The 23,216-nt window shown below is 49.8% G+C and overlaps 2 protein-coding genes across 8 annotated transcripts in view; one reads left to right on the top strand and one right to left on the bottom strand.

The window, feature by feature from the left end:
• Positions 1 to 12,595, bottom strand: part of CIART (circadian associated repressor of transcription) — a 26,513-nt gene extending 13,918 nt beyond the window's left edge. The window contains exons 1-2 of the mRNA XM_072984445.2: positions 12,463 to 12,595; positions 11,666 to 11,775 (exon numbers count right to left, since the gene is read on the bottom strand). The gene's annotated coding sequence lies outside the window, so the exon portion shown is untranslated. The remainder of the gene's footprint in view (positions 1 to 11,665; positions 11,776 to 12,462) is intronic.
• Positions 2,806 to 23,216, top strand: CA14 (carbonic anhydrase 14). 7 transcript variants are annotated; one of them, XM_020798214.3, is made up of 11 exons: positions 2,826 to 8,289; positions 9,374 to 9,449; positions 11,451 to 11,471; positions 15,764 to 15,943; positions 16,332 to 16,474; positions 18,077 to 18,172; positions 18,948 to 19,014; positions 19,814 to 19,971; positions 20,343 to 20,469; positions 22,316 to 22,336; positions 22,880 to 23,216. In XM_020798214.3, exons 2-11 carry the CDS (start codon positions 9,428 to 9,430, stop codon positions 22,966 to 22,968), a joined length of 924 nt encoding a protein of 307 aa, XP_020653873.2. In that variant the 5' UTR covers positions 2,826 to 8,289; positions 9,374 to 9,427; the 3' UTR covers positions 22,969 to 23,216. The 7 variants fall into 7 exon arrangements, 6 of the variants coding, with proteins under 6 accessions (XP_020653873.2, XP_020653874.2, XP_020653872.2 ...); XM_020798215.3 differs by having other exon boundaries at positions 2,836 to 8,289; positions 9,374 to 9,402; XR_012082139.2 differs by lacking the exon at positions 9,374 to 9,449 and having other exon boundaries at positions 2,806 to 8,289; positions 19,819 to 19,971.

Here is a 23,216-nt window from a genome sequence, read left to right as displayed (position 1 = left end):
AAAGCAGCCCTTAGCCACCTCCCGCTCAGTCCATTCTCAAAGGCAAGCGCCGAGTTATGAAAGAACAGCCATGCGGGCGGGCGGGAGGGAGGGAGCACGGAGGCCTTGTATGAATCGCAAGTGACACGGGTGATTTATTCCACCACTCATTCAGAACCTTTGCTGCAGCTCGTCTCAATGGCAAAAGGAAGCAGTGGTGCCACCACATCTTTGAACATGGAAGGATCCTGCGACCAGGGAACAAAAACCTGTGAATAGAAAGGCTTGTGATGAGTCAGGTTTCCTCTGATGAATCATCGACATGGGGGTGGCTTCAGAGATGGAGGGAGAAATTTGGGGCAAAATGAGGGGGGGTCCTTTCCTTACACTCGCTGCCTAACATCACTTCACCTGCAAGCTTTCTGAGGCAGGGAGCGTCTCTTTGTTTTTGGTTACACCCTCATAATATGTCCTGATGGCTTTACTGACATGTTACAATAAAGCTGTTGTGATTCTTCCTTTCCTTCTGCCAGGGGCTGGACAGCATTGCTGCTGTTCTTGCACCAGATCCGGGAGCTGGAAGCAACCATCCTTGTGTTGCATCAAAGCCTTTATTTCATGTTTTTTTCTGTCCAGAAGTTGTTTCCTTTCCTGCTTCTCTTTCTTTCTTTCCCATTTATTTTGCCTTCAGGAACCTGCTGTAGGAGAGCTTTACTTTTCGTCTCTCTTTACTTGGCCAATGCAGCTTAGTTTTCTGTACTCTCGATATAGCAAGTTTTGCTCTTTAATTATTCAGTTTTTCTTATTTTTTTCCCTTTATTTTTGTTTCTGATGCTATTTTCTTGCTTTGATAGCAACTTTCTGTGTACTGATTACGGAAAGGTGGTTTACAAATGATGGATAGAAACAGGCTAGTAATCTTTATAGTTAAACCACTGCAAAGAAGCAGCTTTACTTACACCGGGTTTCCCCTTCCATAAGCAGAAATGTGTCTGCAATGCTCTTTCCAAAATCAGCACAGAAAAGTGTGTAAATTTTCAACATCAAAGAGCTCTTCAACAGACCAGTATTAACGGAAATAAAAAAGAGGGGTTGAAAAAGCCAAGGACACTCGAGCTTAATTCCTTGCAGTCCCATAAGTTGTCTTTAGACATCTGTTTTGTGGCCAACTGGGCCTTCACTGCATTTTTATCACTGTTAGTATTGGTTCAATGTAAAATATTTTAAGCCAGGAGCCTTCAAACCAGAGCCTGGCTTTTGCTGAAATAGCTACTGCCAGCTCCTGTCATTCAGAACTAAGGCCTGGTGTTGCTGACTACCAGGTAAATGTTTGTGCACTTGTTACTGTTGTAGGACCATCCCCGTGGACTGTCATTATGCCACAGAAAAGCCAGCCAGCTGGCAACATCAGCCAGGATGCAAATCCCGGCAGGCTGATTGGTGCTTGCAGTAACTTGCCTTACGTAACTGGCTGTCTGCAAAGTTTAATAACCTCTTCTCTCTCTCTCTCTCTCTCCTTTTCCCACTCTGCAGCGAAGAGAACACGCTGTTCTTCTCCAGGCTCCTCCTGTTCTTGCTTCTCCCAGACAGCTGCCTGGAAGAGAGGGGTGAGGAGTCCGTGAGTCAGCCTTGTTGACAGTGATCATAAACGCATTTGAAACGCTGGCGGCTGGCTGGCCCTTTGCCCAAATAAGACGCTGGAAGGTTGGTCAGGCTGCTGATTAGGGAAACAAGAGTCCCCAATTTCCTGAACTGCTGGTCTCAACCTCTCTGGATGAAAAAGGATTTTGGTAGTGAATTGACTAACCAGATGCGTACATTGGTTTTGGATTAATTAGACCCTCTGCCAAACTTGAGACAGCAGGGCCAGACTGGCAAGGGGGAAGGGTATTCTGGGAGTTCTAGTACTAAAAGCAACTTTCTAACCTCTGGCCTTCCCCTCTATTTGATCTGGATCATCAACCCAGTTCCTCAAACCGACAACAAGCTGTTTTCGGGAAGAAAATGTGTCTTGTCCACAGGCAAGGGACCTCTCCAGTCCCTAGGCGTTGTGTGACGACATCAGGCGCTGGCGCGGACCCACACCCCCTTCTGGCTGGCCATTCTAGGGAGTGGCCACACTTCCAAGTGCTGCTCCGGCTTAACTTCCTCCTCAACATGCTCACCGCAAACAGAAAGCGAGCGCACAGACTGCGCTGCACGCATGCTTCCAGCAGAGTCTGGGGTGAATTTGTGTTTATCAAGCGAGGCTCCCCTCTGTTCCTGTGAGGCTATCGAGCCGTTCCTGTTTGCAGCCATACCTTTCGGACAGCGGCGGCCGTTTCCAGCAGAATCACCTTTCTAGGCTTTTAAATGGGCGGCTTGGAGTCTCCATGCCAACGCTTCCCCTCCAGTGCATGACCGTCAGTGACTCACGATGGACCCCTGCGGTCCCAGATGCGCAGCCTTGTTAATTTCCTGAAGGGGCCTTTCCCCACCCGTGCCCCACTCGAGCCCGGGAGAGGAAAACATTTCCGCTCGTCCTGCCCTCGCCCGGCTCCCCGTGCCTCCAACCCCTCCGGAGCAACCGGGCCGGGCCAAGTTCTCTCCCTTTTACACCCCCCCCCCGTCTTCGTCGCCCCCCCTTCCTGCCTTGAGGTCAACAAGCACGACCGGCCAACGCCTTCTTTGGCGTTTCCCTCCGGGCCGCACACGTGTCGGCGCAGGAGTAAGGGGGAGGCGGTGGCGAAGCCGTGAATGGGCTTGGAGCCACGCCCACACCAGGTAACCGACCAATGGCACGGAAGCTCCGGCCGGAGACGGACCAATGAGGGCCCAAGTGCAGCTCTCCCATTCACAGCGCCGCCCGCGGGCGAGAGACAGTTACATAAGGAGGGAGGGGCTTCCTTCGCCTCGCACACAACACGGGACAGCGGCTACTCACGGGGTCACGTGCTCTGGACGACGTAAACACACGGGGAGCCTGACGAGCGCGACCAGAGTCGTGAGAATGGATCGCCCCAAGGTGTCTGAATTGAGACAATGTTTGGGCGGAGGAGGAAACGAGGGAGGCATCGCAGCCTAGAACTGTAAAGCCCCTTTTCATGTTTTTTTCTCATGGGAAGAAAGGGAAAGGCGGAGCCAAGAAATCGAGAAATCCTCGGTGATCCCTACCATTTCTACACCCGCTCCATTGAGCCATGAAAACCGGGGAAGCAAGGTCCGCCTTCCGATGGGATTGTGAGTCGATAAGAGACCTTTAGGGAAGGCAGGCCCGTGTCTTCCTCTTTTCGCCTGCCTGCCAGGGTGGTTGTGAGAATAGAGTGACACGGAGAGTCAGCCCGGTGGCCTGGAGTTCCCCAGAGAAAAAGCCAAATATTCAAGGGCTCCAATACATTAATCATAATACTAATATTTACAGATTAACACAGAGGAAAAAGACCTTTCCATCTGTGGTTGTATATTATCCTGAAAAAGGAAATGTAACACTGGAGCAGGGAGGCCTTTCGTCTGATCCAGGGCAGTTCTCACTGGAAGGACAGATCCTGAAGCTGAGGCTCCAATACTTTGGCCATCTCATGAGAAGAGAAGACTCCTTGGAAAAGACCCTGATGTTGGGCAAGTGTGAAGGCAGGAGGAGAAGGGGACGACCGAGGACGAGATGGCTGGACAGGGTCATCGAAGCGACCAACATGAATTCGACCAAACTCTGGGAGGCAGTGAAAGATAGGAGGGCCTGGCTTGCTCTGGTCCATGCGGTCACAAAGAGTCGGACACAACTTATACAACAGGGCAGTTCTCATGTTGACACACTTGATCATAAAAGACACAGACACACACACATCTGAAAGAGGGGGATTTTTAAAGCAGAGGACAGTAGTTCAAACAGTAGTTCTGCTGCCCAGAAGGATGCAGCTTATGACATAAAACAATGATTTGTCCAGTGACTAACAAAACTGCTTCAAATTCAGGCAAGTGGAGATAAAGTTCCATTTTATCTCCAACAGCTCAATGAAACCTCCAGGTTGAGGGGCACTCTGTGCCCAGCCTGGGAGCTTCCTAATGGGGACTCTAGGAAACAAGGCACAAAAAACGACGGGAGGCTCTTCCGGAGGATGCATGCCCAAACCTTTTTTGCCCAGCTGACTCTATTCCACCCCACGGGGAACTGGGTTGGCAAACATAAACATAACCATTAGATTTATGGAGCTGTCATCAGATCAGGCTGCAGCAAAGGCTGGCTTATGAAAGATAAAGCCAGGCATGCGTTCACAAACTGGTCAGGCAAGCTGAAAGTAGCAGCCAGCTGGTAAAAGTGCCATGGTGTTGAGATGGGGGGGCGAAAGGGGGGAGGAGAGAAACTGGCATCAGGTTTCAGGAATGCTGTGCAATTTATGTTTATGGGTGTGTGTTTTGTAGAAAAGAGCCGAGGGAGGTACGCAAGCAAGACTCTGAAAAAGAGCAAACCAGTTAGGCTCCCTGACCCCGCCTTGATGTTTGTCCCTTTCCAACACCACAGCCCCTGCCTGTATGCCCACTGAGTGATGGGGAACGGGAGGCCGGAAGGCAGGATCCACCCATGCTGGGATCCTTCTAAACATCTCTCAGCAGCAGCATCCTGCCCCACTCTACCCTGGTATAGAAATGTATAGAAGTGTAGAGATCAAAAAAGAAATCAAAGCTTCCCATATTGAAATACGGACAACTGCATACCTGCACCATTGTTCAAAAGGCATATTTCCACTTACAAACAGAAACACTTATTTCTGATCCACAATTTATCATTCACCATTCACATCAATGGGATCATTTGATTAGCTATCTCTATTGTGACTGTGATCCACTGAAACTGCAACAACACATAGACCCCAGCCATCTCCCCTCTGATCTTCAGCAACAGGCTTTACATGGCATAAGGCTTTAGTGGACTGCTGGCTACTTGATCAGAATTAGAACATTTTGGAAAAATTACAATGGCCTGGGGTATGCTGGCTACCCATAGAGGGCAGTCCAAACCATGCAATTTTCTTGGCAGGGCGCTCTGGGCATCGCCCAGGACTAGACTGTGAGCCACCTGCCCACCCAAGCTTCAGGCTACGCTTTACCTGACAGAGTGCAGGTGGAAAGGAAAGGCCCTGGCTCTACTGGTGGGCCAGGGAGGCTCTGCAGCACATTGAAGCCCTTTGCACGAGTTATGCACCACACAGTTTCCCTCTCTGAGTGACTGCTTGTGAAAAGGACACAAGGGTTCTCTGCGGCCATGCAACAGAACACTGATATTGAGCGTCTGGCAGGCATTCTGGATTGTCAGAATCAGCACAGCAATGTTGCGTGGCTAGCGGTCTTTTTCTCTGGCTCCTTGAGGTGGACACACTGTCCTACATCTAAGCCAAATCTCTTTGCTAACAGATCAGTGGTAGGATCAGAGGATCCACCCAGGAAAGGGAAGGAAGGAAGCAAGCAAGGGGAGGAAAGAGCATTACGCACCAATGAATCGAACTCCAGAGGCCAGGCCTTGCAACAAGCAAACAAACCAACAAACTCTTCTTCCTTGGTGTGTTCAGGCACTATTCAGAGGGGTGTGTGCGTGTGTACGTGCTTGGGTGGTCCTGCTCCCTCTGCCCTTACCTTCACCTGCCCGGCTCCCTTTCCTCCTCACCTGGAGACAGAGGCCAAATCTGCCCACTTTTCAGTCTCCCCTCCCTTGATTTCTCTTTGTTTAGGAGTTAGAAGAGGCCATGATTTCCTTCCCGCAGCAGGTGCTTATTAACAAAGCAAAGACGGGATGGTGGCCTTATCACCGGATCCGGATCAGGGGATGTTCCCCTGCGGCTCCATCTCCTGGGATATTGTCCAGCCCAGCGAGGGAGATAAGACTCTGATCCATTGAAACTGCAACGAAGATGAGCTCATTATGGACTCTAATCCAAGCAAGCTTCCCCCACAATCTGTGACTCTTCCTGGCGCCAGGAGGCTGCTTGGAGCGTGGCCTTCTGTAAGTGCCAGGGAGCAGCTTCCTTTCCAGACCCAGAGAGCTGCCCCACAAGTATCAGAGGAGGGCCTCTGAAACCCTTGGGAAGGGGGGGGGGAACAGGCCCAAACCAAAAAGTCCTTTTCGCTTGCAAAGTGTGTGGGGGGAGATGTGGATCTGCATTAGAGAAGTGGGAGGAGGGGAAGGAGGTGCTTAAGCTTTTCTTATAACATTTCCTGCCTAATTTGACTTCCTTTGTTCATTGATCCCCCCTTTTTTATTTTATATCCACCGGCTCTTCCAAGAGGTCAGAACAATCTCCATAAGACATTCCTCTTTTAGACTGAACTGGCTGGGACCAGGGTCTTCATGTTGCAGGCCCAAGAAGTAGCTTTTTCAAGCTGTAGGTAACCGTCCACACAGAGGTAACATTAGTTTCCAAGTAACTAAAATAATAGACACCAAGCACCTAAAATTTAAAATGATAAGAACCCAAAGCCACAGGTTCCAAAAACTCAAATTACAAGACTCCAAAGTGCCCTTCTAAGCATATAAGACCCATTTGAAGACGTGCAGCCGGGGCTGGTACGTTTCCCAGGTATTGTAGGGTAGGGTAGGGTTGTGTCGGCAGTAACATTCCCTGTTCGGTGTTCTGCTGCGCTCATAACTACATGCCATTGTTTCTCCGTGTGTCTGATCTGGTCTGCTGACTGCAATAAGAGATGCTTTGCTTTGCTGTCGTATCGTTTCTATCCTCAGTGTAAATCAACAGCCTCAAAGTATATGCTGACAATATTGCCTCCCTCTTGTTCCTTCTTGCACCCGAGAGGCTACCAGCCATCTCCAGACCACATTGGCTTGGGAAATCTGGGACTTACAGTACAAAAATGAATGTTCACAGGCGACGGGAGTCATAGTCCATCCTCTACCCACACCAATGCCCTGTTAAGAAAGCTCTTGGATGGTCTGGGAAACCCTTTGGAGGAGGTTTTGGGCCCCACAGAGGGAAGGATGCTGCTGGAGCTGGGGCAGGGAGAAAGTCCTCAGGACACCCGTGCTGGATACCAAAGGGCACCCCTGGAGCCTGGCCAGGGACTCAAACAAACTTTCAATCCAGTGTGTAAATATTGTCCATGTTGGTGGGTAACAGGAGCAAAACAGCACTTTTCCACCCTGCATGGCTTCTTTCTCTAACTCTTTGGATGGTTCTGTAGGTTCTTGCAACCCCCAAGACCCAGAATCTTGTTTTGTCTGAATGTGCTCATTGTGAATCACAGCTTTCACTCGAAAGAGCCCCATTCCTGCTTTGCTGGATGGATGAAATTGGCGGAGGGCACCCATCGGCAAGGCACAGCTCTCCAAAAATGAATCCGGAGGACTTGGGAGCTGGCGTGCTTTTGTGACATTCTAATAACAGAATAGCCCGACTCTGATGTTTAAGATGCCATTTCTGGACCTGTTTGCTGGCCAGGGATGGGTGTTTTTTTTTTTTTTTTACTTGTTAGTGACCCATTCTGTGTATGCTCAGAGGAACCAATACCATCATGATCACCTGCCCAGATCTCAGGACCGTGGCGCTCAGGCTGAGTTGACAATGGTCTAATCTGAACCCTTGCTGAAATTCAGTCTGGTCTCCGATAGCCATAGGTGGAAAACTGTCCCTCTGCAGTCCACCATTCAGGCGTTTTTGTCTTTCCATGAGAACCCAGGATGAAAAGCACCGCCTTTTTGCATAGCGACTTGGCTGGCAGAGGCCTGAACTGCAGCCAAATTCCAGACCCCCCCCCATGTCCCCCTTGTCCTGTCCAAACACTGTGAGGACTTACATGAGACGGGTGGACGGAAGGTATTTAAGGAGCAGAGTCCTCAGGCACCGGGCAAAATTTCTCTCCTGCTCTGTGCTACCTTAAAAAAGGACCTTGCATGCTCTCTCTCTCTCTCTTTTTGGGTGGCATTTGGGGGACTCTCATGACTCCTTTGAAAAAAACCTCACGAAGGGGCAAGAGGCGGCCAGAATCACTTGCTTGAGGGGCCGCTTTGCTTCTTTTTGTTTTGGACCTGAAGGACCCATCATTGTCCAGACCAACAACGATTGAGGGGAAGAAAAAGAACATCCTTTTTTGGCACAGGGGAAAAAAAAACACCATCCCTTCCCCTGCCCTTTCCTTCCTTCCTTCTCCTTCCTCCTTTTCTTCCTTCCTTCCCTCCTTTTCTTTCTTTCTTTCTTTCTTTCTTTCTTTCTTTCTTTCTTTCTTTCTTTCTTTTTGGGTACCACTTGCCTCTTCCCTACTGCCCTTCCAAGATGTTCCTGGCTTTCACATTCTTGCAAGTTTTTTCCCAAGCTTTGGCTGCAAGTGGTGGTAAGTTTCCATCTGTTTGCTGCTGCTGCTCCTCGCTGGGCGCTTTGTTGGCTTTTTATTTGGGGAGTGGGGAGCGAGGATGGTGGGGGGGGGAGGATCAGCTGCCATTCACCGTCTCCTTTTAGACACGTCTGCGGCTGCTTCTTTCTCGTATAGCTACTGCTGGCAACCTCCTGGGTCAGCTGAAACCTTTTCATTTTTCCAAAGTCACACCGTCCTTTTCCAAAAGCTACAGATATTTGACCGGAACTGCTGGCCATGGTTGCAAAAAATCAAATCATACCATGCTTTCTTCACTAGAGAACATCTTTGAAGGAAGTTTGCAATAAATGCTATTTCTTTATTTCCCGATTGTTCAGGCCTCTGCCCCAAACAGGCTCCTCTAGCTGCTTTTCTGCAAACAGTGCTGAAACATTAACTTGTCGGAGGGTGGGGGTGGGGAAATCTGAGTGATTCAATTAGATGCGCTCCCACAGAAACAGGATTGTTGTAACATGAAATAAGCTATTTTTTAATTTGTCTTATCTTGCAAACTTTTGCTCAAAAGTGTTCCATTTATCTCAGTATATATTTGATTGAAAGCAAGGCATGGCTTCTGTTCACCTCTCAGAACATGTGCAGCAGTATTTGCTGGTGGATTGGGCCCACTGGCTCAGGTCCCGCTCTCAGCAGTTCATAGCACCTTAAATTTGCTCCTGCACCTTATCATATGGTGGGGGCTAAGTGGGGTCATAGAGATAAGACTGCACTGACCCTCACACACATTGGCACTCACGGTCTGAGAGGAGAGCCCATCCACTTGAAAAGAAGAGGTGCATAAATGTGGTGGTCTGAATAATATTCAATCAAGAACAGACACAGAGCTGTTCCCAAACATTTCTAACCTTCTACCCCCCGACCCCCGGTAAAACTTTTAAAATTTTGGAAAAGGACCAAAACTGGCATTCCCAATCAATTAGTTCCACCTGTCCTTTTAATTTTTAGCTCTTATCATGTGGAATTCCATTTTTTCTGGATCTGTTTGCTGGAAGGTGCCCCCTCCCAAATACTTTGCGTCTCTCTCTCTCTCTCTTTTTGCTCTTAGTCTGACCTAACTCAGAGGTTTATTGTGGGGTAAGGAAGCCGCACGCATGGCAGTATGGATTCAAAGCCAAGTATATGTAAATATAACTAATAATTCATGTTCTTAAAACGTGAGCCTGAGAAGTGGCACACTCAAGGCTATGCAACTGTGCCCTGGAGACAAGACCACTTTAACTGACTGACTCTCCCACAGTCCGACCTGCTGCTCTGTATTCCAAAATCTTCCCCAAAATGGACTGTGTGTGTGTGGGGGGGGAAGCCCCTCTCTCCTTCCCTTTGCCAAGCCGGGTGTTTATGTGTCAGAGTAAATTTAGCAGCCCCTAGAGAGAACCTTCCGCAGATCACGTGTCCCTGCAGAGGGAAGAGCTGCCCTTTCCAGCCTGGAACAAATTCTAACCCATTTATCTGTTGTATCAACTTTGGCTCAGATTTTCTCTTTTCTATCTGAGGCTACATTTCAGGTTAAGATTTTTAAAACGAATAAAATACAAACGGCAACACGAGACATATTGAAGGCAATAGCTAGTCAGGACAGCTAAGAAAATCATGTGCCAGATCCTTTTCAAAGACGTAACCGGAGACAGAGAGCTTTCACTCTTGGGCCTTGAGCAGAGGCTCGGCTCCGTTCCCCGGGGACAGAGGGATCTTTTTTCAAACAACCTTTTCCAAAAAGGGCCGGTGGGCAGAAGGGCAGAAGTCCCTGGAGGGTGAGAAAGTGGAACACACCCGGAGGCTCTTGAAAACGCCACAGATGCAAACGCCATCACAAGAGGCAGCGTCAGGCAGTAAGCCAGGGCGAAGGAATGGAGGCTTCCCCCCCCCCAGGTGCAGCCTATCGGTCTATCCGCCAAGGGTGGCAAAGGCAGGACACGGGAACAGCCCTCACATAAATGATGATGCTGGCCTAGCGCATCTTTCCCACATCCCTCTGTAGGGGGTGGTGCAACTTCAGCGACCATTATCCCCAGCCTTGCCTTGGGCTTGGAAAAAGGCCAGACGGTACAGACGTTTTATTTGGTCCAGCAGAGGTCGTGGAAGCTGGGCTGTCCTGTCCCAGGAGTGCAGTGGAAGGCGACCCAGAGTGCTTTGAATGCCCTGAAGGGCACGTGCACCATGGGACCGTGTGTCCCTCCCGGCATGCTCTGCCCTGTCAGCGTGACAAAGTGCAGCCACTTCTGGCACAGAAGGTCTACTGGGAGAGGCGTCTCTTCTTGCTGAAGAGGGCCGGCGGGTGGGTGGCTGGCGCTCCAGCCCAGGCGTCCATGCGAAGTGCGTATACTCAATGTCCGGGAAAGGACATTTTAGCCATAATTTGCTCCTCACACTTGCTATTGCGTATAAGTTTGAAGGCAATTCGTTGCCATTCCTTGTCAGATATGCTTTTGAAATTAACAGGTTATGTTCCTGGGCTGCAATTCTGGATAATTTTTCTTTTTTTAATTAATTACAGGTGTATGGAAACACCCCTTCATGTTGGTAACATAAAATAAAATGACATAAAATAGGATCTATGCATTGAAAATGTTCCCTAAATGACCCTTGAGAAAGTAACTTTTAGGAGCAACTAGAAACTGTTAAGTCTTTACAACAAAAAAGCAACTTTGTGCCCAAGTAGGAGCCTCACAATTGAAACTCACGTTTGTGAGGACTTGTTCCCAAAACAAGACAATTGCAGGCAATTCTGTGATTTCTTAACAAATCCTTTCCAAACTCTCCTGTTAGCTTAAATGCAGGGAGGAGGAGGGGGGGTTTAGCCCTTTCCACCCACACCCCTCCCCACGTGGATGAGGGCTTTGGGAAGAGAACTGCCTTGTGCGTCGTTCTGTGTAGGGGGAGTGAGGGGCCCAGGGAGCAATTCAGGGGTTGCTGGACTGCACCTCCCATCAGCCCCAGGCAGGAATGCTGGGTCTTGCAGTCCACAGGTAACCAGAGGGCCACTCTTTGGCCACCTCTGCTCTGCTCTCCTCCCACCCACCTACCTCGCCTGTGTGTGCGCGTGCGTGTCTGTGAAAGAGATGACCAGTGTGCTGCCCTGAGACTCTGCTCTCACCCCCCTGCCTTCTTTTTTTCCTTTGCAGGGTCCCACTGGATGTACGCAGGTAAGGAGAGAGACCGGGGGGGGGGCGCTGCTGGGCGGTTGGGGTTCTCTGGGCTGGCCTTTCAGAATGCCACCCCCCCTTCTGTCAGGCCCGTGGCAGCGCGCCACACAGCCAAGCCAACACCCTGTTTTGCGTCATCGCTCTTTGACACCCCGTGTCCACCCCCCTCCCTCCTCAGCCATGGTGAGACCTACCTGCCTGGCAAGCGGAGAAGCTCATGGGCACACGTGGGGGGGAAGGCTGGCACCAGCCAGAGACAGGGTGACCTCTGGCATCTGTGGGGTCTCCTTTTAAGCCACACACTCTGTGGGACAAAAATGGGGGGGGGGTTGAGTAAGAGAACATCCCCCAGATCTGCAGAGGGGCCCTCTCCCTTTCAGCCTCCCAGGCTGACCTTCCAGGGCAATGCTGAAATGCGCCCTTCTTTGGCCCTGCCCTGGCCCCACCCTGTTCATCCCCTGGGCTCCCCCTGCGACCCCCTTCCTCGGGTGTTGCCCTTGTGTCTGAGGAAAGGCGACGAGGATCTCGGGACAGGGACTGGGCTTCCTCCCGCTGGTTGAGGCTGTCTGTGCTCGGGCATCTGAGGATGCTCAGAGAAACCCTCCGTGATCGCTGGGGCCAACATCTCAGGAGTGTTAAACAGGGACAACCAACAGGTTGAGCGCATGCGTGTGGGAATAGCTGAATTTTGGATGTTTCAATGGAGGGCTCTGTAAGGAGCTTTAGTGCCTTTCTGGGCTGCCTCCCTTTCGCTCCCTCGTCTGAGCAAGGGGACGCCACTTGTCCTGGCCTGCCCTCTCTTCCTGCCATGACCTCTGTGCTTCTGCCCGCAACGTTGTCGGTTCTTGCCAGCTTCCGAGGAGACCCAAGAGCCTGATCCATTGAGCATCCTCATTCCGGACAAGAAGAGAAACAAAAGAAAGACAAAAGAAAAAAAGGGGGGGGAGGAGGAGCCCTTACTCTTTGTTATGTTATGCTTTGGCCGACGCACCTTTGATCCAATTATGCAGGATTGTTCCTTGTTCTTAAATTTGTGGCAGATTCTGGTGTGGATTTGAACAGTTTTATCTGTAAGAGTTGGGACTTGGCTGGCATGCGCACAGGTTGGTGAGTCAGTCAAGAGCCCTCGGGCTTCCCTGGGAAGGCCTGGAGCTTCTTGGACGATAGCTGGCTGGGGAATCCTGAGACCTGTGGACCAAGAAAAACAAACAAGCACACGTTTGGCAGCTGTGGGAGGGTCAGGCCTAGGATGCTGGGCCTGGACTTGGGAGGTCCAGGTTCAAGTCTCCCCCCCACACACACACACACCTGACTGTGAGCCATGAAAACCACTGGCAGACTCTGGATCACTTCCTCCCTTGGGCCATCCTCACAGGGCTGTTGTGGTGAGGATGAAGAAGACGAGGGAGGAGAAGAGCTGACATGACCATAACTCTAGCAATAAATAAATTAAATAACAGTTTGCAAAGAACATGGCCAATCCATTACTTTTCCAGTTTTGCCAAGGATTCTCTTTTTAAAAAATTAAGTAGAGCAGAAAACAAAACCCATTTGAAAAGCAAGAACTTGAAAGGCAGTTACCATTGTTACCAGTAACTCTTTGTAGTTTTATCCATTGTCGATGCAGTGAATTATTTTGCAGAACACTATAGAAAAAACAAATGCTTTTCAAAAGCACATTTCCAAGCCCTAATGAAGATGGACAGAGATTCACCCAGAGCCAAGGGGCCAGCAGGCTTCTTATAACCCAGCTTCCCTCCTCTTTCCCCATGAGAGCAAGGGGTTTTTATTACACAGGCCTTAGGAACCAAAGGCCAGCTCCCATTCCCCTCGCGCTCCTCATGGCCTACACTCCATGTCACGGGGATCCATCCTACACCCCCATTTCCCCACAGCGCCTTTTCTAAAAATGACGGAGTGTGTTTTCTAGAGCCTCTTGTTTGTTTTTCCTGGTTAAAACTCTCCACACCAAATCTCTGTTCCAATTAGGAAGAAAATCAACCAAAAAAAAAAAAAGAGAGAGAGAGAGAGAGAGAGAGAGACCCCCTCCCCACGTTGTTCCAAAGAGTGGAGTGCCACTGCGTTCAGCCAGGCATGCTTGATCCTCTTCCACCGGGTCTAGTGACGGTAATCCGTACCCTGAGCTCACCCTGAGCTTCCAGCCCTCAGAAACACAAAGGCATTGTTGGGAAACTAAGGAGAGCTTAGCCTGGCGGCAGCAAAGTTAACTAAGATGCCCAGAGAGGGCCCTGTGTATTTGGCAGGGTCTCAGATACACGGAACTTGAAAATATGACTGTTTTTTTAAAACTACAACTCCCACCTAGTTTTTAAACTACATTTCCCATGGGCTGCGAGATTCCAAGAGGATCCATCCAAAGGAGAGTCAGTTCCAGGCTCTGCCCACCAACCCCAACCACCCGCCCCTCCCCAAACATTTCAAAATGGGTGAAAATTCACAGAAACGCCATCACAGGACAAGGGCTAACACTTGTTAGTGCTGGCCAGGTCTCTGGGCACTGGCCAAAGACCAAAGGACCGGTGAGGCTTCCTCCTGGTCTCCAGCCAGGCAAGGAGACAAACTGCAGGCCAAGCAGCCCAGGAGGAAAAACACTGTTTCTTACTTGGCAGGTGAGTTTCAACCATCTCCTCCCAATGCCCACCGTTTCCTACTGGCATCAGAGCTCTCTGACTCAGGGTGAAGTGGCTTGGATGGGGACTGTGCTTAAGCAACATCCGCTGGCCAAAAAAAAAAGAGGGTAGGAATGAGAAGCCCCAAGGATGGAAGCCTGAATTAGGCAGGTGCCCCAAGGATCCTGGATTCTTTACCCTTTGGGCAATCAGCAAGCCCAAATGTTGCCCTGTCCCCTACCAGCCCTTCCCTGCCCCATCTCTGGGGCATTATAAGGAACTCTTGTAGCCTCGTCTCAGATTCTGACCCTGATTCCCAGCGGATGAAAGGCTGCTGAGTCAGCCGCCAAACCGTTTCCCCCCCCCCCCCCATGGGCATCTGATCCCCTAGTAGGAAAAAAAAAAACAGAGAGTATAACAAAAGAAGCCAGCAGTAACGTTCTCAACCACAGCTCAATGGAAATCCTTGCCTGGTAAAGTTCTGGGGAATACGTCTCCCAGAATCCCCTCATGGTCACAGGTGCTGGCCAGGCTAGCTAGTCCAACTAAGCGTCAGTCCAGACAACATCACAGAGATTCCTACAGAGATTCCTACAGACAAGAGGGGAGACGTTAGATTTGCATCGGTCGGCTTAATCGATCAATATGCCTTTGATCAACCCAAATCGCTGCCCCCCTTTTTTCACCAAAACTATTGGTCTTTACAACCCAACTCTTTTATTTTCTTGCTCATCCTTTCTGCGTGCTTCCCAAGCGCAGAAAATTCTGAGCCTCTCCTACTGTAGAGAAACAAGAGTGGAGCATCTGCACTCGTTTGGTTCACGGCTGGGAATCTGACTCTGTTTGTCTTTCCTTTTCCAACGTGTGCAGTAACTTTAAGCTCCCCGGCCACCAGAATAACAGCAGTGCGGATGAAGCCGGCAAAACAAGCAGCTTTGTCCCGGCTGACCCGCTTGCTTTGGGGGGAAAAATATTTTCCACCAACGAACAAACGAGTGAGCAAACATGCCAAGCGCCTGCATTCAGATGCAGGGAAGCGTACCGAGTTAGTTTGTCCTCGGCTGGGGCACCATTCATGAAGGCAGCCCTCTTTCAGAACTTGACGGGTCTTCTTGGAGCCAGTTTCCCCCCCCCCCCAATGAAAAGCTCGCCCTTTCTCATTACACACACCAGAGATCGGTGCCAGGGCCTGGAAGCCAATGAGGGTGTCCCCCACACGCAGGTTAAACACTCTTTGTGGCTGGATGTGGAAGGAGACCCTCTGGCTTTCCCTCGTGACAAGAGGACAGGTCTCGTCTCCTGCCTTGGTGCCAGTTGGAAGTCTGCTCTTGACTCTGAAATCCCTCTGAGGGAAAGCAGGTTCCCCAAAATGTCATCTCTCCGCCCTTTGCTGACAGAGATTAGCTTTCAGTGTGTAGAGACGGCCTTTCCTTTATGCTTGGAAGAAGCTGCCCTAGACATCTGAAACAACTTTCCTCAAAAACGGTGCCTTCCAGAGGTGTGGGACAATATCTGTGGTGGCTGGGGTGATGGGAGATGTTGCCCTATACGCACATCTGGAAGGTATCACATTGCAGAAGGTTGTGCTAGGAGCAGAGAATGAGCTTTATAAAGCCAAGAAGCCACAAGATCTCACCTGATGCTCTGTCTTTCTCCTTCCAGGGTCCCACGGGCAGGAGCACTGGCCAGACACGTATCCAGACTGCGGGTGGCGGTCTCAGTCCCCCATCAATATTGAAACTGGCTCCGTGCAGTATGACCCTTCCCTGCCTCCGATTGAGCCAGAGGGTTACCGGGATCCTGGAGGAGAGGAGTTCACTTTGATCAATAATGGGCACACAGGTGAGCCTGTGGGCAGGATGTGGCCTCTGGGGCTACTCTTCCTTCTGCATGGGCTCTTCCCAATCCTAAATCCCAGATTTCCCCAAGATTACAAGGGTTGCAAAGAGGGTTACAGAGTTCCCCCTGATTTTCCTCCCCCTCACCCAATTTCTTGTCACCAAGAAAGTTGACAGTCACCGACCTGCTTGCTTCTTTTCACAACCTTGGCGACTCGGAAGTTTGCTTTACAAATAGAAAATCTAGGCTGGGAACCTGCAGGGATGCTCAGTTTCAGACCCAGCCTAGTTTCTTAGCCTCTCCAGGGTGCCAAAGCAAGGGCTCCCCCACCCTGATTCCCTCCCCCCTCCCGAGGCTAACAGCAGCTCACGGGTCATATCTTCCCGTGCAGTGCAGATGTCTTTGCCTCCGAGCATGCGCTTGCATGGCCTTCCCCGGATCTACTCCGCCGTTCAGCTGCACTTCCACTGGGGTCGCAAGGGAGAGGCCGAGGGGTCTGAGCACCAAGTGGACGGCCAGGCCTTTCCCGCAGAGGTAAGCAAGCCTGTGCTTTCTGGGGTGGGGTGGGGTGGGGAGTGCCTTGGAAACTGTGACTCTGTGGACTTATGTCCCTCATCTGTGATGTCCTCTTCCTATGTTTTTGCTCCTGGATCAGTGGAAACATCTACATTCTCCTTTTCCTTGACGGAAGCCGACTAAAAAACGCAAGGAATAATCAGCAGTCAGCCTCTGCTGTCTTCCATAATAAGAAATAGCCAGATAGACTGCTCCTTCTTGTGGAGGCTCTGTTTAGGGTTCATGAATAACAGCGGAAGGCGGAGAGGCTTACTCTGCAGTCAGACCTATTCAATTTTGCTCAGCTCTCATTTTGCCAGGGCCCCATCCTTCAGTTTCTCTCTTCTGTCTCTGTTTCCTCTACAAAACAGAGAGAGAGAGAGAGAGAGAGAGACTCACAGATTTCTCCACACAACTGCACTGTAGCATATTTGGCAACCCTGAAGCGTACTCCCATCCATGGGATCCAAAACTAATTTGTGACATTGTTTTAGAAGGATGGAGGACTTTAGCAGGACTAAATCCTCTCAAGTTCACAGAGGGGCAAGAAGGGATTAACAAAAGGCAAATTGGGGTCAGGAAGAATTAAGGAAGTGTGGGAGACAGCAGAAAAGGGGGGGGCGAGTGCGAGACCACACATCTTCCATAGGAAGTGCTGGAGGACACCTCAGTTGACCCAACAGCATCCAGTTCCTGGCCATTTGAAGGGAAACGTGGGAAAATGCCACAGCGAGTCACGGGCCCTGGATTCCCACTGAGGACAGTCCGAGGGCAGAGATTGGAAATAAAAGTGACAAGCATGCAATTACCGACAGTAAATTGCTTTTCTCTAAACCAGGCTTTAACTAAGTTACCGTGAAACAGGACATAAGTTACCTTTTGCATGGGAAGTGTAATATGCTTTTCAGTTACTTTTAACATCACTTTTTTAAAAGAGTCCTTTGAGAGAAATTGTTCAGGTTTTTATGCCACGCTTTTAGCAATCCTGTGGTTCCATCAGAAAGAAACAATGGATAAAGAAAAGCAATGTAACCAGCTCATCCAGTTCCAGAAACCCTAAAAGTAACCAATTACTTTTGGAGGAGCTCTGAAACATGTCACATAACAAATAATAATAATATTTTAAAAAACACCATGTCAGGAGAATCCTTGTGGCGCTTTTCCCTGGATAAATTTATGGAAGAAATTCTCCACAAGCCTCTCGAAACAAAGCCCCTGAGAGAGAGTTTGCAGAAACAGCCCTTCCGCATTTGCTCCTTTTCCAGCCAGAAAGACCATCGCTGCCTCACTGCCGACTTTGTTGTTTTTCAGCTCTGCTGTGTGTTTTGTGAAATGGGGCGACCTGAACTGTTCAGGGACAGCTCGTGGTCCAAGCAGGGAATGTGGGCTCACCCTCATGTTTGCTGACAAGCCTCCTCCCTGCTCAGACCACAGGCTGCCTACGGAACTCCTGCACACAGTATTCAAAGGGTGGCTGCATTGGGAGGTTTATATAAGGCCGCCTGGCTACCTGCTGCCATCATTTCCACGATGCTCCTGATGCTTCCTAGCTGACAGCGTCTCTCGTTCTTTGTCCGCCAGCTTCACGTTGTTCATTTCAACTCGGAGAGGTACGCCAACGTGAGTGAGGCCAAACACCAGCCAGATGGGCTGGCCGTGCTGGGCGTTTTTCTGGAGGTGAGCTCATGTCCTGTCCAAACCAAGACCAGAAAGAATTAGGATGAGCATTAAGTTGGTCCAGATCTACTGGTAGGTCTCCAGGTGCTTTGAAATCGATACGGTCAAGATTTCTGTGACTCTCAAACATTCAGCAACAGCAGACATTGACTAACTGACTCTCCCCTAAAAAAATATATATCTCTCGCAGAAATGAAAAAAGAAAAAAAAAGAGGAGGTTGAATTATGAGATAGAAAGGCTCTTGAGTTCTATTTGTTCCTGTTGCAAATTCCTAGGCCCCAAATTCTTCTAAATAAGGGTTTTACTTTGGGAATGTTAGGATTGTGGTAAAAATAACTAAATAATTGGTGGAAGACATCCCCCCCAAAGCCTGAAGCCTCCCCAACTTACAAGGGCCAAACTTCTGGCTGCAGTAGAAATGACCACACAAAGTCCTTCCGTGCCTCTGGTACATCCAGTTACGGGACATCTGACCAATATTTATAATAGAGCTGCTCCTTCCAGTTGCATTAACCAAAGCTACGGTGCTGTCTTCTGGCAGTGGAAGGTACTACTACAATAGGAACTGCAATGCACTCAGTTGCTGTCCAATTAACTCATAATTAACTTCCCCTCTGACTCCTGCTGCCCTTTTATTATCTTCCCCACTGTGGAAATAAACCTTGTAAGTTCCAAGTCCCTGTCAAGCAGCAGCTGAAAGGATGGCACTACAGAAATGTATTGAAAAAACCTAACATAATCACAGCTGAGTTGTTTCTCCCTTCTTTCTGGCAGACAGGCGATGAAGACAACCCTGCCTATGATCATATCCTGAAACATCTAGACGACATCAAATATGCAGGTAAAGTTCAGGGAAAGGGTTTTGTGTAAATGGAAGGGGGTGCAAGAGGCACAAAAAAAGTTGTTCAAGGGTGCAGGGAAGGAAACCCGCAGGGCGCAAAATCCACCCCTCATGCTTGTCCAACAAGGATTATGAGAAGCCGTGCGCTCTCTGCATATGCTCCTTCTGTGATCTCACACACACGCAGGCCCCTCAAACGGCAGCATTTTGCCAAGGGAGCACAATGAAAACATTTGATGATATTAGAACTCCAACAACAACATGATAAAGAAGAAGAGAAATCAGATGGTATCCCTTCTTTCTCAGCCCACCCCTCCACCCTAAAACAGATCTAAAAGCAGGGTTGCTGAGAAGACCTCTGATCTCTCATAAAAGTAGTCTGACCTTTAACATCTACTATTCCTGGCCCCACGACACCCTGACAAGAGCTTGCGACCTCTCTGTGTGTGTAAGGGCTCACCTGCCAAGCACTGACTTCCTCACAGAGGCCGCCTTTGGGGAGTTCCCATCAGCCACTACTGGCCTTTCTGCCTGGGAGGCTCCTGGGAGCTCGAGGCCAGAAGGACCGTCTCCCAACTCCACCTGTGAGGGGACCATAGAATGGCAGAGCCGCCAGGGGCCCCAAAGGAGCCCATCCCTTTCCAGCTGGTGCAAGGAGTCCACAGCTGGAACACTCTGGACTTACAGCCATCCACTTTCTGCTGCAAACCTTCCAAGCAAAAAAGAGGAAATGGGTGTTTCATTTGCTCCCTTGGTTTTTTTCTCTCTTCCCCACGGCCTCATCTCCTAACCCTGCCAGAGCAGGAAATACCTGTGGAACCCTTCGATGTGCGCGAGTTACTGCCGACGCATTTAGGCCATTACTTCCGCTACAACGGCTCTCTGACCACTCCGCCGTGCTACCAGAGCGTGCTGTGGACCGTCTTCCACCAGCCAGCTCACCTCTCTGTTGCCCAGGTAGCTATTGGAAAACTGGTTCTTTCGGCTCTTCTGTCAGCCTGCAGGCTTCCGACCCTGCTGCTGTTAAAAATAGTGGCCTCTGTGCACGCATGTGATATGTGTGTTTAGGCAGCCACCGGCAAAAAGGACTGGTAGTAAAAATATTTGAAACAGATGAATACTGTAGAAACAATGGTTCAAGAATCAGGAGCCATCTAGGTTGTGGCACTTGCCTGCCTCAGCGGGTGTACCTCCTCCGTCTGTCCGAAAGGGGCTTTGGGCGTTGCTGTACGAGCGACTGCCTCTGTGACTTCAGGCGGGGTGCGATGTTTTTCTTGGCCTGTCTTTGTCGCCGAGGACTGACTCCTGTGTCCCCCATACCCTTCCAGCTGGAGAAACTGCAGAGGTCGGTGTATGCCACGGAAGAAGGAAAGAGCCCTGAAGTGCTGCTGGCAGATAACTTCCGAATCCCTCAACTCTTGAACCAACGAGTGGTGTTTTCCTCCTTTCTGACAGGTGAGTGGAGGAAGTTGCTGGTGGGTGCCAGCGCAGGCCTTTGGCCAACTTCAGGGGCCTGCATAGTTAGACTAAGCATGTTTACTCAGATGGAAGAGTCCCTGGGCCCTGCTGGATTGACTCCTGGGGAAGTGTGTTGAGGTTCAGGAACAAGACAGCCCTGGAATGAATCAGATCCAACCAGATAGCCATCGAGTGCAACTCTCTGTTCTCATTGGGGCCACCCAGTCGCCAGAACAGAAGGTCCAACAGGCTGCGCGGTCCTCCTCACATTCTCCAGAAACTGCCGTTATGGAGGGAGGCCCACGGGATGATACAGAGCCAACCTGAATGGCAGCGAGACCCATGTCTCTAATCTCAACAAATCGATCCAATTCCCTTGTAAAGCCACCTGAGTTGGCAGCCATCGCAACTTCTTAGGGCGGTCAGTTTCACAGCTGAACACGGCACTTGAGTGGAAAAGTCTGCCTGTTTCTCTGGTCCTCATCACCCGTCTGCCAGTTCTAGGAGACGATCATGGCTCTGTTTTAGTACCAAGGTGGCAGGCCTCCCTCCTTCCATCAATGTTTCCCACTCTGTGCAGCCTCAGAGTCTTCTCTGTGCAAAAGTAGAGGGGATCAAAGTGAAAACATTGCCAAAGCCTGCAAAAACAATGAATTAAAAGATTAAATTGTGCAGTTCATTTAACAAAGCGTAAATGCAAGGAAGGCTGGTGATGACGCTCTGCCACTTGTGCTTGCCAGCTTTTTCGTTAGGCCCCGATCCCTGTGCCTTTTAAGGCTGTTTTATCTGCAGTGTTTTTGCTCCATCCATCCATGGAAAAAAAACAGACCTGTTCATTGTTTTCAGGTTAAGTTGCCACTAAAATGAGAGGGAAAGAGCAAACAAACCTTCCTGGAACAGAACTGAAAAGGGGCAATGAAGAGATGGGATGATACCGCCATCTACTGGGGAAAAAAAGGGATACCATTTTTGTTTGCTGGACAAAAGCCGAGGGCTGTCATTCCCTGTAGTAGCAAATCCGGAATCCAGGCTGGAGATTGGCCAGAAAGCTCATTTGCATTACAAATGCCTTCCAGTTCTCTTCTAGGCACTATTAATATAACATAGCGAAACAGAAGATGTAGCTCATCCGTGTTCACGGCCTCCAGCCTTCTCCTGATGAAGCTGGAAGCACGAAGTGGGATTTTCATGAGTAAACATGAGTAACATCAGGATATAAGGGATGAGAGATGCCACCTGATCCAAAAGATCTTATTGAATGAATTGCTTTCATTGTGTGATGAATTAGGCAGGCAAGAATTACGAAAGACGGAAAGAAGTACACATTGATTTGATGTGATCAAAGCCTCAATAACTCTGTGGTTGGCAGGTTAGAAGCACTCTCACAGCCTGGTGCCTTAATGTGCTTAAAGCTTCAGCTCCCATCATCCACATCTAGGGTGGCAAATGACAGTGGGAGGTGTAGTCCCGTACATGAGACAAGTGTGAGACCTCCTCATACAAGTGGAAAAGTAAGCAGTGCTTCTAAGAGGGCGTGAGATGAGGCACCTTCCCGTATGTCAGAAGTAATCTCTTTCAGAAAGCTGTCAGCTGGCTGCCGTTTCTCCGTCTTTTCTGCTCAGCAGAGATTTTTGAAGGGAATGATACCCAAAACCTTTCATTATAGCAGAGCATCGAGGCAGTCATCCCTGAGCGATGCCTGCTGGTTCTTTGCTGTTCCATGGGACTGCCTTTGTTGTGTTAGTCACATTTTTTTTAATGCAGGAGAGGGGAGGTGGCTTCCCAAACACACAGAGAGAACTAAGTCTTCTATCCTTTTGTCTCTTTCCTTTTACCCTGACAGAGTCTTCTGGTTACTCGGCAGGTAAGTTTGACTCTTGATCCCTCAGTATGGGGTGGGGGGAGGCAGCAATTAACAGGCGCAATTAGAGACAGTGAAAAGTGAGGGAAAATTCGCCTTTTCTGGACGACTGTTCCCAGAATTCTCCAGCCCAGTGTCTTGGGAGATGTTTTAGTCCAAAGTACTTTGCCTCTGTGAGTTCCAGAACTCCAAAAGGCAAGACAAGAATTCGTTTCCGTTGGGGCTCAGGTGGTGTGTGGGGAGAGAGGAAGAGCTTCCGTGCTTCCACTCAGAAAGTCCCACAAGCATGCCAAGGACACTTCAAGTCAAAAGACCTCCCCGGCCAGCCTCCTGAACAATTCCAGAATGGAGGCTTCTTAATATCAAGAAAAAAAGCTCACCCCAGAATCGAGATGCTTCACCAGTTGACTTCCCGGCATGCGCCTGTTCACAAATCTCTTGCCCCCAGCGAGGAAGCCGCCTGCATTCCAACAATTTCTAGCCTTGAGTTGGGTGTTCTATATTTTTGGTGAACTGAAGGCCTCCTTCTACTTCCTTCTCTTGCAGGCGAGATTGTCGCCATCATCTTTGGGGTGCTCTTGGGCTGCCTGGGCATGTTCCTTGCCGGATGGGTTGTGGCAAAGAGAATACGGTGAGACGCAGGTGGGCGCCGGGAGCCGAGCCATTTTCTCCTCCCTGCAGGAGAGGCATCCCCTGCTCAGCCTCTGACGGAGGAGACGTCCAGAGTGGGGTCTGCTGCAAGTGGGCCCCTTCTCCTGGACTGAGGCAGTTTGGGAGTTTTTGCCCTGGAACGCCCTCCTTGGGTTTGTCAAGAGCGTGCTTCCGGTAACGGATCAGGGCCCTCCGGGGCTGCCACACAATAAAAAAGGAGTTTCCAACGACA

Source organism: Pogona vitticeps, chromosome 15 (assembly GCF_051106095.1).
Source record: "Pogona vitticeps strain Pit_001003342236 chromosome 15, PviZW2.1, whole genome shotgun sequence".
NCBI classification, from domain to species: Eukaryota; Metazoa; Chordata; class Lepidosauria; order Squamata; family Agamidae; genus Pogona; species Pogona vitticeps.
This window is presented reverse-complemented; position numbering and strand designations above follow the sequence as displayed.

Bases quoted from the DNA above. Each gene is read 5' to 3' on its own strand.
- CA14 (XM_020798213.3), top strand. From the start codon at position 8,232: ATGTTCCTGGCTTTCACATTCTTGCAAGTTTTTTCCCAAGCTTTGGCT. The intron at 8,290-11,450 runs GTAAGTTTCCAT...TTTCCTTTGCAG, and splicing joins AGCTTTGGCTGCAAGTGGTG to GGTCCCACTGGATGTACGCA. The intron at 22,337-22,879 runs GTAAGTTTGACT...CTTCTCTTGCAG, and splicing joins GTCTTCTGGTTACTCGGCAG to GCGAGATTGTCGCCATCATC.